General features: G+C 42.6%; 1 protein-coding gene across 1 annotated transcript in view; it reads right to left on the bottom strand.

Annotated features, from left to right (window-relative positions):
* Nucleotides 1–17,543, bottom strand: part of LOC129188474 (cyclin-dependent kinase-like 5) — a 91,378-nt gene that overhangs the window by 64,826 nt on the left and 9,009 nt on the right. The window contains exon 2 of the mRNA XM_054789052.1: nt 7,468–7,612. Within this exon, the coding sequence (XP_054645027.1) occupies nt 7,468–7,504 (37 nt within the window). The 5' untranslated portion in view covers nt 7,505–7,612. The remainder of the gene's footprint in view (nt 1–7,467; nt 7,613–17,543) is intronic.

The following is a 17,543-nucleotide window of genomic DNA, read 5'->3' as shown; positions in this document are numbered from 1 at the left end:
GCGCGTCCTGTTTGATCCTCGGCCGACGTCGTAGTTTGATGAAGCAGCGGTGACCAGGAGCTACAAGCGGCATCAAATACTGAGCAGAAATGGAGAAAGAAAAGGGTATTTTGATTGGTAAATTTAGCTTCAAAGCCCTGCCAGCTCTCGCAACAGGACCAAAGTTATGTGTATTTACTGTCGCTGTGTGGAATTGTCACGGACTACGTCGTCGTCGACTTGCCACAGAGAAGCAGGAAGGTACTGAAGCACCAGAACGAGTATTTTGTTAGATGCGAGCCATCTCTGGGCTGATTTTTTGCTTGGAACTGCAAGCAAAAATTTTTGGTACGAGCTGCTAGTAAACAGCAGGCATAGCCAAGGACAGCTACAGTATGTGGGGGCTCCTGTCAATGTGGCCACGGCTGAAGCGCTAGCATTAGCAGCGCACTAGCTAGTCATCAACACATCAGTAAAACATACGTATCACGATCTAATTTATTTCTGTTTTGCGTAAAACTATGACAGGAACAACATCAAATCAAAAACACAAAATCAATACAGACCCACTGTCCACCAGTACGAGCCTGAACTTGTTTTCAGAGAGCTTGTGTACCAAACAAATATGCACATTAGAACTCAATAAGGTTAGCATTCCCACACAGTATCAGCATTTGGGAGCAAATATTAGGTGAAAGAAAAAGGGTAAAAATACATATAGTAGTCTGTGTGAATCAACCAACCAATCAATCAATCAATCTGTCGGAGAAAGAAGAAATTGCCGCTCACATGAAACATTCAAAAACTGGGGGGTTTCTAACTGTATATTAATCCTGAATACAATAATGGCCCATATTTCCGAAACTGATATCCCTTTACATAAAATTTGATGTAGTTACTGTTGTGTATCGAATCATTTACCACAAAGAGATTTACATCCCTAATTATTACAGATAAAAACATTCTTCATCTGTAATTAAATGTGATTAATTATGAGTTAACTATGGCCAAAATACGATTAAATACTGGATTGACAGCCCTAGTTATTTCACAACTAACTATGTTATGTTCTCCAACCACAGGTCAGCAATCTATGTGTGGTGGAGGATGGCGGGGCAGGGAGTGTAGATGACGTCATGTTCTAATTTGCATAATGGGCCATGACGCATGTGCATGACATTTTTTAAAAAGGTTAAAAAAATTTAATAAAATGTTGCACAGTAATCCCTCACTACTTCACGCTTTTTTTTTGCAGCTTCACCCAGTTTTTTGGAAATATATTAATAAAAAATTTAAAAATGCATATTGAAGCAAATTAACAGACTTTTTTTTGCCTAAATGAAGTATTTTCAAGCATAAAAATGTCAAATGAAGTTAAAAGTATAAGGCATTCGTAAGACGCATTGAAAGACGTTGTGATGATATGTAGTATTCTACACTGATCACTAGGTGTCAGTAATGTTACTGTAATATAAACAACCTTTCATTGCAGCTTTGAATGATCTCAAAACAGGCACAATAATGCCTATAATAATGCTACTGTTGCGGCCTTAACCCATGCCAAGCTAAAACTATGAACCCTCGATGTCACTTCCTGTACACCCCTCCCCAACTCAGCTCCCCTAGCATGGGAACACATTCATAGCAACACACACAAGCACAAGTCTTATTTATGTGTTATTTTCTCTCATTATGTCAACTATATTAAGTAATAGGTGTATAAAAGTGACTATATTTCATGTCTAGAGGCCTCTAATAATGTTAAAAAGCGTATTTAGAAGGTAAACAGGTTTCTCTAAATTAATATGTAAAATATGTTCATTTATAAATAGGGAATTCTACTTGGTGGAAATTCACTTATCACAGTAGTGTCTGGAACCAATTAATGGCGATAAACAAAGGACTACTCTACAAACAATTGTCCTTTGCCACTTCACGCTTCGAATTTCTCAGTTTCAGTCTATCACGTTTTTTCAAAAATATATGAATTAATAAATCAAGCTGTTTAGTGGTTGAATGTGGCCTATTATTAGTGAAAGGAATCTACAAATTTTACGTATTTTCTCCTTGATTAAGCATTTTCGAATGTAAAAATGGCTAAATACAAAGCATTTAGAAGATGCATTTAAAAAGGTGATATGTAGCATTCTACACTTATGATCTCACAACAGGCACAATAATCACTAATAAAAATCCTTAACAAAAACAGAAGCTACTGTTGCGGCCATACCCGACGGCAAGCTAAAACACATTCACAGCACATTTACAGCAACACATAGGGGAATAAGTCCTATTTATGTCTTGTCATGTCTCCTATATTGGGTAATAAGAGTTTACAGGTGACTATGGGGTGTTATTGCATGTCTCGAGGGCTCTAATAATGTTAAAAAGCATATTTAGAAGGTCGTAAACAGTTTTCTATGTCTTATATGTCTTAATTCCTCTTATTATGTCTACTATATTGGGTAATAAGATGACTATAGGGTGTGTTATTTCATAAAATCGGATATTAAGTGCACAGAAAGACATTACACAAAGACTTTTTTAACTTTTAATAAAATAATTGTTTTTACAAAGCTCAGAATTACTATTAATGCAACAACAACATCATCTAACATATGGTAAAACTAACCTGTATCACGGCTGTCTAATCGCAGCTAACGTTCCCTATTAGTGGGTGAACAATCCAACACTTGGTGAATCCGTGTCAAAACTGAACAGCGTCCTAATTCCTTTGTCACACATAGGCCTGTGACGATAACAAATTTTGCTGGTCAATAATTGTGCTACAAATGATCATTTATATTCAATATTATCGCAAAAATGTTTAGACTATTTTTCCCCATTCGTTGTACTCATGAGAGGTGTCATTGACATTTGAACCACTAGATGGTACTCAAGTATACTGTAGTGTACGCCAGTGTACCTGTGTGAGCCACATTAGCTTGACACAGAGGTTGCCTGTATGTATGTTTTTGCAATGTAGCCAGCAACACTGTCTACTTTGTGGGCGTGCACCATTTTGAACTGTTTTGTTTATATTTACCGTCCCAACGCCTCAGTAAGCGTTGTGTTCATGCACTCACCGTGTTCATTCTGTTAAAACCGAAATATTCCCTCACTGTGGCTGTGGCATTCACTTTTGTGCTGTCATTCATGTTACCGTATGCTGGTTCACAAAGCAGCAGGGTAGTAGCGAGCATAGAGGCGCTAGTAGCCCCGCCTCCACAAAGAGGTTGAATGAGATGAGAGCCCACTCTCTCTGTTCAAACCACTATAAAACCAATGATGATTATGTGATGGAATCTGGTCACTACCGGGTTGTCACTGCAAATGTACACAACGCATCTACATTCTGGTACAGTAGGTGGCGGTATGCACCTAAACCCTATAAACGTAAACAAGAAGAAGAAGAAGGTTTATATCCAGTCGTTTATTTTCGGTAGTCAGCGTTAGATGGATAGACAGATACTTTATTCATCTCATGGCACGGCATTTTATGTTTTGTTTTACATGCTTTATTGTATCTGTATTTCAATGTATTGATGTATAGTATTTGTGTGTGGATATGACATGTACTGTACGCCTGTGGCACTACGTACATTGCGTAAGGTTTACGTAGGGTCACTTGTGAAATTGCTTGATATTACACATTATATTTGCTGGAGTGATCCTCTGGACTTCATAAGAACCACTGCACAAATTCCAATACGTCCTCTCTTTTTTTTTTTTTTTTTCCATCAACAGGCTTTGCAATCTTGGCAGTGTATTTATGGTGTTGATTGAATAATCAAAATCCAACAATGTTTTACATTTGATTTTAGTATAAATTGTGCTCACTGAAAACCGGAGTGTTTGCATGCATAACCGGCTCCACTCAACGAGCGCAGAGGGTTAGCAAACACAGCGACATTTTCTCAGCGTTTTATGGTTGTTTCCTAAACTTTTTTTCCCTCCCCTAATGATGGACTATCTTAGTAAGAGCATTTTCCGAAATGCATATTAAAACAATTAGTAGTAGTTCTGAAGTATAGAGATGTGACAAGATTACAACATGGCCAAGCATCATGGGAAATTTAGTTTTTTTTTAGCCGCACCAATGTATAAGCCGTAGGGTTCAAAGTTTGAGAGAAAAGTAGTGGCTAATACACCGGAATTTAAGGTACTTTTTCAAGAAAACATACTGTATATCACTGGTGAAACTTACAGATGATGAGACGCCTTCTTTTAGGACACTTTGGATTTGAGGGTACATTGGTTGAGCACTAGCTGGACATCCTGGCAGCACCGAGGTGGGTTCCAATGGCTTTTTTCCCCAGATGGGAAAACTGGGTCGGGTCGATATGTTTGAGGTGGGCTAGTTCGTTTTGTTGCCTTTTATGTTGCTACCACTATCGAATAAATTTGGCATACTGGCTCGTTCTAATGATGGTCTCACTTCGCTCATTAATATTCCCACATGGGGGCTTTGCAAGCATCATCTCACTCTGTTCGCCGTTGTTTTATGAAGTGTCCAGGTACTGAATCAATGCACAGACTCTTCTTGCCTGTTTGGAGGTGACAGACAAGGCAAACAGACATGCATGCACATGACAATATATGAAAGCATCTATTATCACGAGACAGTTTTTTCCTGACTGAGAAAACACATTTAAAAACAGAAAACAAGTTTTAATCTTGCGAGATCTTGTGACACAAGATCTTGGTTTTACGCATTTCAGCTGGAAGGCAAAGTGTTGGCAAATGATGGAAGAGTGTCTCCAAGCTAGTGAAAGGCGGGGCTATATTTGTATGGAGGTGTTCCGCACACTTCCTCACCTCGCGCTTGCATGCCGGTGGTAATGCACGCTCCCCGGGCTCATGGAGGTACCCTGCATTTCTGGCTGTGGACCGTGACCTTAAACCAAGGCAAGTAGCAAACTGTAATGATGGCGTACCGCTACACCCATAAATGGGGGTCTTAGCGATTTATACATACAAACCAGAAGGTAGCAACAAGTGAGCTTTTCTTTGAGTCACCTACGGTGCAACTGCGTGCAGCGCTGCGTCCACAGCCATTGACCACACTGACTGACCTTCAGAACCCGCAGGACAAATCTATGCCTAAAGTGGAGAGCTCTGTGCCATTGCACTTCCAATTCAATGGTTGCAAACAGGAAGCAGAATTTCAATTCAAATTCAAATTGAATGAAATACAATTGAAATTCCAATTGATAATCTTGTTGTATTCCACAATGATGCTTTACAGTGTATTCCATCAGTGGTCCCCAACCCACGGGCTCATGGATCATTTGGTACCGGGCCGTACAGAAAGAAAAAATAATTTCCATCATTTCATTTTTTTAATGTTTTATTTTGAAAATTGGCCGGATTCTCTCTGTTACAACCGTCTCACTTGACGCATGTCCATTGTGCGTGTGCTAACTTTATCTCATGCCACACAGATAGACTACTACTGTATTTTTAGCATTTTTCTTTCACCTCATATTTGGTGTCAAATGCTGATACTACTTGGGAATGCATAAAGGTAAGTTTTGATGACTTATTGAGAGCTAATGTGCACATTTGTCTCAAGTTAATTCATGCTAGCGCACTGCCTTTTACCAAATGTCAAACAACCATGTAATAATCTCTCTGGAAAAACTTGGCTGGAACTTGAACTGGTGGATGGTGGGTCAGCATTCATTTTGTGCTTTTAATGTGATGTTGTTCATGTCTTAGTTTTACACAATACATAATAAATAAGACAAATTAGATCGCCATAATGTACGACCCCCCCCCCCCGCGGGAGATTTGTGGGAACAGAAGCCCGTCTGTGGGTCAAAAAAGGTTGGGGACCACTGCCATACATGACCTTTTACATATTCCATACAAATATTATGACTATAAACCTCATGTACACAATTTATTTGAATGATGGCAAATATTTTTCAATTAAGAATAAACACATCTCCTATCAAACACATTTTATTTAATGTATTATAACTTGGGCCGCACGGTGGTCTAGTGGTTAGCATGTTGGCCAACACAGTAACAGTCTGGAGATCGGGAAGACGTGGGTTCAATTCTCCCTTGGGCATTTCTGTATGGAGTTTGCATGTTCTCCCCATCGTGCGTGGGTTTTCTCCGGATACTCCGGTTTCCTCCCACATGCAAAAACATGCATGTTAGGTTAATTGGCGTCTAAATTGTCCATAGGTATGAATGTGAGTGTGAATGGTTGTTTGTCTATATGTGCCCTGCCATTGGCTGGCGACCAGTCCAGGGTGTAACCCGCCTGACGCCCGAGGTCAGCTGGGATAGGCTACAGCATGCCCCCGCGACTCTAATGAGGAGAAGCGGTATAGAAAATGGATGGATGGTATTATAACTTGTAACTTATAACTAAATGATAGAAAATGGTGGGAAAATACTTTTCCCAGAATTATTGAAGTGTACTTTATCCAAGTATTCAAAGTATCAAAATAATAATAATAAATAAATGATAAATATCCATCCATCCATCCATTTTCTATACCGCTTCTTCTATATATATATATATATATATATATATATATATATATATATATATATACACTGCTCAAAAAAATTAAAGGAACACTTGGAAAACACATCAGATCTAAACTGGGGGAAAAATGATCCTGAATATCTTTCCTGATAATAAGTGGGTGATGTATTAGTAACAAAATGATGCCACATAATTTGATAGAAATGAAAATGATCACCCTATAGAGGGGGGAAATCAAAGACACCCCAAAAATGAAAGTGAAAAAATGATGCAGCACACTGGTCCATTTAGCTAAAATGTCATTGTAGCAACTCAAAAGGATTCTCAGTAGTTTGTGTGGCCCCCACGTGTTGATACGCATGCTCCTAATGAGACTACGGATGGTGCCTGGGGGATCTCCTCCCAGATCTATATATATAGTAGATATGTACACACACAGATATACAAAATAATATATTCAAAATAATAATAATCAAAATAATAATAATGGTGCTAAAAACAAAAGAACTCATGACAATTACATGCAACAATGTTACACTATAAATTAAGAACTGTAATATATGATTAATTTGATGTATTATAATTTTCAAATGATGGGAAATGGTCGAAAAATATGTTTCTTGCCTGCAAGGTATTTCTCTGCATTGCAATGAATTGAATTCCACTTCCTGTCATTCCAATCCAACATCCTGTGGGCGGAGCCAATTCAATTCCAATTCTTGCAATAAATTGCGCTGACAATAGGGAATTTTGCACAAGCTTGTTTGAAAAGTTTGAGTGTGCCCTGCAGCGATGACGCGTGACACATTAGAAACTCTGGAGGATGTGAGCAAGCGTGGAAAGTGGGTCAAGTGCGTGGCCTCACCTCGGAGCCTCTCCCGCTTTGCTGCACTTCCAAAACTGACATTGATTTTAAAAAACAAAACAAATCTACGCAAAGAAATGTGCTTGGCATCCTAACAGCCAGGCGAGCCACTCACCTTCTCCCACAATCCCAAGAACCTCAAATTTATTCATGACATCGCCAGCGTCACAGCTCGTCCTCAGGTGAAACGGGCATGGCACCGCTCAGGCGGTGGGGGCGTGGCCAGCTGCCAGCCACCCCACCCATCCACTCGCTTTCACCTGCAAACAAAACACTGCCATTAAGAACAAAAAAAAGATCAGCATTTATCATTTCTACACATTAAAGCGCTCCTATTATTCCTAAAGTGACTTTTTCAATACCAATGCTTTCCATGCGTTCATTTAGACCGCCACTAGACTTGTCACGATAACAAATTTTGGTGGATGATAATTGTCCTTCAAATTATTGACGAAAAACGATATTAGTCAACATTATTTTTGAGACCATTATTTTATTTAATGTAATGATAATATATATCATAATAATGTGAGTAAACCGTGTCAAAAGCAATAAACTTTAATTTCAAGAGTTTTTAACATTATAATTGGAATGTGAAGAGCTTTTAATTGAAATAAACAAACAAAAAACTACATGTCAGAAATCACTGAAACATAAGTTCCAAACAGGCTGAAATTGACATGAGATTGTGTTTTATACACAACAGGTAAAAAGAAAGTATTCGTTTGTGTTGCAAATGACACACAGCTAGTAAGTAGTGCACTCTCTAGCATACCTCTCCTCACTGGGACAAAGAGACTGAATGACTGACAGGGTTCACTCACTATTCATTCCGCTATAGAACCTACGTGCCCCGGTGTTGACATAGATGTATGATGATGAATGAACCCTCTTGTCATCCAGCCTGTTTGGTAGAGAGAGAGGAGGAAAACAAACAAGCGTCAAGTATCATGTGGTTAACTGATTTATTGATTATCGTGGCAGGCCTAGTTCCAACTCTGCACAGTAGATGGGGTCGTAACTCTTCTTAACACAGCTTGAACGCACCTGGGTCCCCATCTATACAAATGTGCATGGAATTCTGACTAAAAGTCTGTCTACGCCAGAAACCCAAAATGTGTGTCCGGACAAAAATATTCAGAGTTATAAAAAGTGGCATATGCACACATTCACATGATTTATGCTTCATTGATTCCACCCTGAGTAGAAATGTGCGTTCGCAACTCCACCACAAGTTACACCCTTTCCACGCCTCCACTTCACCATAGAAGGTCAATGCAAAGTGACTCATGAATGTGGAGTCCATATTTAAACAACCTTGATTGCATTGTTACCATGGCCGCTGTCATTCGGAATCACAGCTGGTAGGAAGAGGACAAGGACAAAGAAGCTGACTTTCACAGAAATGGAGGACACCGCAGTGGCATAAAGAATAAAACTTAAGACTTAGTGACAGCATGCTGTCATCTGTGTGAATAGAGCAGGGCGAACAGAGGCAAAACTCAAAAAAGCAGTCCGATATCAATGGTAATGGTAACGGTATTTCAATTTAATGGTTTAATGGAGCTTTTGTAAATGAATTTATCCATCCCAGACTGTATCTATTTACTGGAAAAGGAGAGCAATAATAATGACTTTACTAAGACATTACTAGGACTAAATTATGTATTACATAATGTTGGCTGTGCATTAATAAATCCTAAACTTAGACAGGCTCACTAGAAATAAGAAATAATATATTATTATTTAGATATTTTTGCAGTGCTCAAAATAAAATGAAGACACCTGTAGTGGAACACATTAATCTCAAATAAGTGAGTGAGACACGCACTTCCTTGTTCAATTACACAGTATTGTCTGCTATAAATGAGCAGCCACTGACTAGTGAGCTAAAATGCTTTCATTTTCCATTTTCTAAACTGACAGAGCTGTGTTTTTGCAGTAAACCCTGTATGAAGTCACGTTACCATCGGAAGAAACTGCCACACATTCGACAGTAGTCTTAAATAAGAGAAAGCTAGCCCTCCACACAGCTAACGTTATATTAGTAAGGTACATTAACCCTTACACTTAATGATTGTCGCTACGTTAATGTTACCTTGTCTCAGATGTTCCGCTCCATTCGGGAGGAGATGATGCAACGTATAATATGTGTTGTTGTGGTATGTAAGTGCCGTGTTACAACGGATACTAGTCGGGGTGTTCAACTTGCTGTTTAGCCACAATTTCTGTCTGTTTTTTCACATTTTGTTTTGCTTCTCTTTCATTGCCTTGTTGCATTCTCTCGCCTCTTCAATCTTCCCACTGCATCCGCTACCTTCTTCGTCCTCCATGCGGGTGACGTAAGCACGTTGGTGGCTAAGCAATTCCTCGAGGCAGAAACAAATCCTCGATTATTTTTTGGAATAGGAGGTACTGAAATTATTCAACTAATCATTGCACCCCTATTCTGCAATGAGGAGCAAAAAAAAACCCAACGAGTACACAAAAAACCTTATCAGCCACCTGAAGTGCCAGCGCCATGGAATTTGAAAACTGCAAAAGATTGCCAGAGACCTCCGTGGCTCACACAGGCTGCTCGGTGCTGGTGCCCGAATACAGTGCACCTTGCGGGATCACACCTGGCTCCTCCCGCTCTATACTCTAGTTGTTATGACCTCTATTGCGGCACACCAGCTGCTGGGAGCATTGGAGAATCTGTCCAAATATAGTGCACTTTCCTGGGCCCTGCCAGGTGGCTCCTCCCACTCTAAACTCCGGTTGTCATGACCTCCATATTATCACACCGGCTGTTTGAAACATTGAAGCATGCGTCCAAATATAGTGCACTGTGCTGGGCCTCTCCTCTATACTCTGGTTCTCCTGATAGTAGTGATGTGGCAGTAGTAATGTCATAATATTTGATTAGGACAAATCAACAGGTACAGTTGGTCAAATCCAAATTAGTTTGAGTCCTTACCTCCAGGTGTGCACAAACTATAGTTAAATCAAAATAAAAAAGCATATATAGAGTCAAACCTGTCTTAGCGGCCACCTGTATATAACGGCCACTGAAAAATCCCGCGCGGAAGATTTACATGTTATAGGCCCTGTGTATAGCAGTCACCTGTCTAACGCGCCCAGCGGCCACCCATTTTGTATCCCTTGGTCAATATCTGACCGCATATAGCGGCCAAAATACCGACTCAAGCAGAAGCTTCATACACAAAATTTTTTTTTTTTTTTATCAATGAAGCTGTCATGTGTAGACTTTAATTACTGAGTCCTAGCTCAGTCACAATCATTCACAAGATCCACACAAACTGTCAGTTGTTCGACATAAAAAAAAAAAGCAGTCTTCTTTGGAGCTTGTTGCAGACAGTGACACCGTTTATTTCCTGGTGTGAGACAACGTGCACTGGTCAATACTGTAATGCCCCTTGTTGTGGGGAAGGAGAGACTCACGTCGCCAATGCAGTTTAATCGCTTTATTAACAGCGGAGAACACTGCAGGACTTTACATCCACAACGTCGCACCGTCACTTCCTGATGAACTAAAGCTGTAATGACACTCTGCCGTATATATAGTAGCACAGCTTTGTTCTGTGGGTGGTGTAGAATAACAAGCCTAGTTGTTCTTTACAACTTTTATCCGCAGTATAATTATATGTACAGTAGACGCCCCTACAACGTAAATAATCCGTTCCGAGAACCTTTATGTTATAGGGGTTTTATGTTATACGAAGCGTAAAATACATGTAAATAGCCTAATCCGTTCCAAGATCTTCCCAAACTCACCCCTTTGGCACTTCAAAATATTCAAAGTCCACCAAATATGGTGGGAAAATATAAGAAAACATTAGCATAAACATTATAGAATAACATTCCAATATAAAATAAGGTAATAAATAAGATTACTGTAAATGAATAAAACTGAAAAAGAAAAACAATCCTACCGTTCACGAGATGTCTTGATCAGGAGCGCAAGTGGAGGCAGGAAGGAGGAGGAGGACTAGCCTGAGTCGAAACGCGACTCAAAGAGTCTAAGAGTCAGCTGGTCTCACAGACAAACACACACGCACTACACAATATTGCTGTGTGCAAAATTTTAATTTGTAACTTAACTTAATTGTTTAGTTTAGTTTCAGGGGGACTACGAAGAGGAAGGAGTTTGAAGGGACAAGCCTGTCTCTCACACAAACTCACGTATGTACTGTACAACTCAGCCAATAAGATGGGAGCGTAGGCGGTGCCCCGATAATCAGCCAATGAGATGAGAGCGGAGGCGGTGCCCCGAAAATCAGCCAATGAGAGCGTGATGCGTCAGAAGGCGTCACCAAGTGTTAGTCTGAACTTGCACCAACTTGAGGCATTAATAAAGTTGATTGAAAAAAAAAAAGACTTGCACTGACTTGACGCCTTATGTTATATGGAATTTCTTCTGTAACACGAAGTAAAAACTAAACATAAATTCTTTATGTTCAGTGGAATTTATGTAAAAGGAGGTTTATGCGAGGTACTACTGTATCTGCAAACACAACAAGCTTCTAATCACAGACATGTTAAAATGTGCGCGCACAAATTCAAAATGGCAGCCAACCTGCCTATAGCGACCACTTTTGCCGTTTCCCCTTTGGTGGCCGCTATAGACAGGTGGCCTCTATAGACAGGTCGGTGTCCAGTTTGAATGTTGACCAGTAGAGGGAAAAAAAAGAATAAAAATGGGAGGAAAAAAATAATAATAATGTTGACCAGTAGAGGGCACTGTGGGACTGCGGATAAAAGTTGTACAGCACTACTAGGCTTGTTATTATCCACGACCCACAGAACAAAGCTGTGCTAGTAATGTCTTACGCTTGTTTTTATTATTTTACTTTTTATACGGCAGAGTGTTATTACAGCTTTAGTTCATCAGGAAGTGACGGGAAGTGACGGTGGGCGTCCGAGCAGGAGAGCTAGGCTCAGTGCTAGCTGTGAGTTTCGAGAGAGTTGGGAAGTGTGTTTATGCTGGCGTGGATGTAAAGTCCTGCAGTGTTCTCCGCTGTTAATAAAGCCATTAAAGTGCATCGGCGACGTGAGTCTCTCCTTCCTCACAACAAGCGGCATTACAGTATTGACCAGTGCACATTGTCTCACACCAGGAAATAAACGGTGTCACTTGTTACAGGCATTGGCTGGACAGCTATGTAGTGGGGCTTGTTTAACCTTTGGCTTGTGGGCAAGCAGGAAGGAGAGACGAGACTGGAGGTGTGCGTGTTCTGAGCTGCTCTCTGGTGGCCGCGTTCAATAAATAAAGTTGGCAGAAGCAACAGGAGAAGTTTCCTTCTTTGCTGGAGTCAGGTCGCCCTTACTATGGTTCGGAGCTGAATAACACTGACAAGTTACCACACTGTAGTAGCGAACGGAAAAGAAGACAGCTTTTTTTTGTGTCGAATACAGAAGATGAGGACTTTGATGGATTTGTGGATGATTTGTGGAAAGACTTCAATTAAGTACAACCAACCGAACTTAGTTTTGCTCCCGCTGCATGCATGCTAGCATGGTTTTAGCGTGCAGGTAGTATTGTGTATTGTATTGTATTGTAGCGTCACTGGGACCACATCCTGTTCCCAGCCTACTTTGCGGTAATGTTTTGGTGCAAATGCTCTTAAAGTTACATGTTTGACCAGGAAATAGCAAGCTCAAAAGAAGGCTTTTTTATGTCGAACAACTGACAGTTTGTGTGGATCTTGTGAATGATTGTGACTGAGCTAGGACTCAGTAATTAAAGTCTACACACGACGGCTTCATTGATTGAAAAACGAAACTTTTTAGTGCATAAAGCTTCTACTTGAGTCTGTAATTTGACCACTATATGCGGTCAGATATTGACCAAGGGAGACAAAATGGGTGGCCGCTGGCCGCGTTAGACAGGCGACCGCTATACACAGGGTCTATAAACATGTAAATTTGCTGCGGGGGGGGGGGATTTTTTCAGCGGCCGCTATAGGCAGGTGGCTGTTCTCTAAAGGTGGCCGCTAAGACAGGTTTGACTATATACTACTATATGACTATATACTACTATATGACTATATACTATATATTTAAATATATATATATATGTGTATATATACACTGCTGAAAAAAATTAGAGGAACACTTTGAAAACACATCAACTGGGGGAAAAAATGATCTTGAATATCTTTCCTGATAATAAGTGGGTGATGTATTAGTAACAAAATGATGCCACATCATTTGATAAAAATGAAAATGATCACCCTATAGAGGGGGGAAATCAAAGACACCCCAAAAATGAAAGTGAAAAAATGATGCAGCAGACTGGTCCATTTTGCTAAAATGTCATTGTAGCAACTCAAAATGATTCTCAGTAGTTTGTGTGGCCCCCACGTGCTTGTACGCATGCCTGACAACGTCGGGGCATGCTCCTAATGAGACTACGGATGGTGTCCGCAATCCGCAAGATTCTTTGTTATTCCCTCACATTCTGCTCCCGTCGTGTTAGGGCTCACCTGGCTTCTCAAACAACACCCACATATTGACTGGGCTAAACCTGCGATCCTTAACTGGAGCGCATTTTGCATTACTCATGGTCTTAAGGCTGCTCGCCCTCGCCCCGCTTCCATTCGTTCCGCCACGCCTGAAGTTATAGACCTATCCGTAGTTTCTTCCGTCTATCACGACCTCCGGCAGGTTTTTAGTAAGAGCCGTGCTCGCTCACTTACCCCCCACGACCCTTACGACTGCACCATCACCCTCCTGCCGGGCGCAGCACTACCGGCGTGACGCCTCTATAATATTCCCGGCCGGAGAGGGCTGCGCTCGAAGAGTATATTTCCACCTCACTTGCTTCCGGTCTCATACGGCCGGTCTCACCTTTAGCAGCAGGTTTCTTTTTTGTGGAAAAAAGGACAACTCCCTCTGCCCTGCATTGACTACCGTGCTCTAAATGACATCACTGACAAAAACAAAAATCCACTCCCGTTGTTAGACTCCGCCTTTAAACTCCCTCCACTCTGCAAGCTCAACCTGGTTCGGATCCGGGAGAGGGATGAATGGAAGACCGCTTTTAACATCGCTCTCGGTCACGGTCATGCCTTTTGGACTCAACAACGCCCCTAGAGTTTTTCAAAATCGTATTAATGACATTCTTCGCGACATGCTTGGCCGCTTCCTTTTTGTTTTTTTAGATGACATTTTAGGGCCGCACGGTGGTCTAGTTTAGCATGTTGGCCAACACAGTAACAGCCTGGAGATCGGGAAGACCTTGGTTCGATTCTCCCTTGGGCATTTCTGTGTGGAGTTTGCATGTTCTCCCCGTGTGCGCATGGGTTTTCTCCGGGTACTCCGGCTTCCTCCCACATTCCCAAAAACATGCATGTTAGGTTAATTGGAGACTCTAAATTGTCCATAGGTATGAATGTGAGTGTGAATGGTTGTTTGTCTATATGTGCCCTGCGATTGGCTGGCGACCAGTCCAGGGTGTACCCCGCCAGTCGCCCGAAGTCAGCTGGGATAGACTCCATCATTGCCCCCGCGACCCTAATGAGGAAGAAGCGGTATAGAAAATGGATGGATAGATGACATTTAAATTTTTTCTGCCACCCTGGAGGAGCACATCCAAGAGGTTCGCTTAGTTCTTCAGAGGCTGAGCGGAAAAATGCACTTTTCACTCCTCTGCTGTTTCCTTCCTGGGGTTCACTGTGGAGAAGGGGCAACTCCGAGCCGACCTTGCTAAAATTCAGGCTGTGGTTGAGTGGGCTGATCCTATAACAAGGGAAGAACCTTCAGAGGTTACTGGGCTTCATTAATTTTTACTGTCAGTTTGTTAGGAATTTCAGTCGAGTCGCAGAACCTTTGACAAAGCTCACATCCACTAAGGTACCTTTTCAGTGGACCCCCGATGCCAATTCAGCATTCGAAAAATTTAAGTCTCACTTCACCGCTGCGCCCATGCTCATTCACCCTGACCCCTCCGCTCAATTCTTTGTTGAGGTCGATGCTTCAGACACCGGTGTGGGAGCCGTGCTCTCCCAGGGCTCCACCTCTGACCACAAACTGCACCCCTGCACCTTCTTCTCAAACCGCCTCAACCCCGCAGAGCAGAACTACGATATTGGCAACAGGGAGTTTGCAGGAGTGGAGGCACTGGCTGGAGGGTTCGGAGGTCACTTTCATTGTGCACACAGACCACAAGAACTTGGCTTACCTTCGCTCCGCACAGAGGGTGAACCCCAGAGAGCACGCTGGGCCCTCTTCCTCACTAGGTTTAATTTCATCCTGACCTTCCGCCCTGGCTCCCAGAACTGCAAACCAAACGTCCTCTCCAGGATGTATTCCCCACCTTCCGAAGTGGCCCACCAGGAGCCCATTTTGCCCCAGTCCTGCATCCTCGGGGACCTGCAGTGGGATGTTGAGAGGTGGGTTGTGGAGGCCAGCAAGGACTGCCCCCTACCAGAGAAGTGCCCGGCCGGATGCCTGTTTGTGGTCCCAGGACTTCGTTCCGACGTACTGCGCTGGGCACATAAGTTGAAGTTTGAGTATCCCGCACTATGTTCCTCCTCTCGCAGCGTTTCTGGTGGCTTTCCCTTCGTGCCGACACCAAGGAGTTCGTGGTGACCTGCTCCGTCTGTGCCCGTAATAAGCCGTCTCATCAGGCTCCGGCGGGACTCCTTCGCTCGCTACCCATTCTCTCTTCTCTCATTCTGTCCTTGGTCCTATGTGCCTCTGGATTTTGTTACAGGCCTTCCACCGTCCAACGGCAACATTGTCATCCTGACAATTGTGGACCGCTTTTCCAAACTGGCCCACTTCGTCGCCCTCCCTAAGCTCTCCTCAGACCTCGAGACAGCGGACCTGCTGGTTCCTCACGTGTTCCGGCTCCCTTGATGTGGTCTCGGACTGGGGACTACAGTTTTCCTTTGCCATGTGGAAGGCCTTCTGCAAAGTGTTGGGGGTGTCACCCAGCGTGTCGTCCGATTACCACCCTCAGATGAATGGTCAGACTGAGCAGGCCAACCGGGACTTGGAGGCTGCCTTCCGCTGCGTGTGCCATCAGCAACCTGCCTCTTGGGCCCTCAACCTACCCTGGATAGAGTATCCCCGTATCCATTTCATGAGGCCTATGGGTACCCTCTTTGGAATCCGAGACGGCAGTCCCCTCTGTGTTCTCCCACCTACGCCGCGCTCGCCTGACATGGCGCAACACCAGGATAGCTTTGGCACGGACTTCGGAGCGGAACCAACGCCTGGCCAACAGCCATCGCACTGTGGCTCTGGATTATAAGCCTGGACAGAGGATGTGGCTATCCTCCCGGGTTCTGCCTCTCCACACAGACCCCAAAAAACTACAGCCCAGGTACATTGGTCCGTGCCCTCTTGAACGGATCATTAATTCCTCCTCTGTTGTGCTTCGCATCCCGGACTCCCTCAGGATCCACCCGGCGCTCCACGTCTCCCTCCTCAAGCCCTCCCGAAGTGCCTCCCCCTCCTCCCAGGCTTGTCGATGGCCACCCAGTATTTTTTATCAAGGCCATTTTAGACGTGAGAAGAAGGGCAGGGGTTTCCAGTACCTGGTGGACTTGTTCTGTTTTCCTGCCTTCTCCTTGTGTTTGTCTTTTTCCTTAGATCCCCTACTGCTGGACGCACCTGACTCCTATCACCACCTGTCTATTTAGGCCTACTGCTGCCAGCTGTGAGATGCCAGATTATTGCACCTACTCACCCACAAACTATAGAGCTTTTTCTCTTTAGCTGTACCTACTAGTCTTCTCGCATTGGGCCTCCAGCAGCTACCTGCCCCGCCAGGTTAACTTTGTTTTTTTTTTAATGGTGTCACCTTTTACCATCGCCTTTTGTTCACTTTTGTGGACCATTAAAAACTTTGACTACATCCATTGCCTCTCGCCTCTGCATCTGGGGTCCAGACACACTGCAAACATAACACTAGATTTCATTTTTTTAAAAAAGGCACAAAACTAGCAACTTTTTCTGGTCTTATTTGACACTGTTGAGACTCACGTATCACTCTTATCAACCTCCCCCCACCCCTATCTACAAGTAATCACAGGCAGCTCTGTCTTGTTTGTGACATAAAAAAAAGTAAACAAAGCAACAGAAGAAAGATAATTTCTTCTAAATATACAGTTGTCCTTCACCACTTCGCACAAATTTGGTGGCTTCACTTTATCACAGTTAAATAAATAATAATAATAA

Source organism: Dunckerocampus dactyliophorus, chromosome 10 (assembly GCF_027744805.1).
Source record: "Dunckerocampus dactyliophorus isolate RoL2022-P2 chromosome 10, RoL_Ddac_1.1, whole genome shotgun sequence".
In the NCBI taxonomy this organism is placed as follows: domain Eukaryota; kingdom Metazoa; phylum Chordata; class Actinopteri; order Syngnathiformes; family Syngnathidae; genus Dunckerocampus; species Dunckerocampus dactyliophorus.
This window is presented reverse-complemented; position numbering and strand designations above follow the sequence as displayed.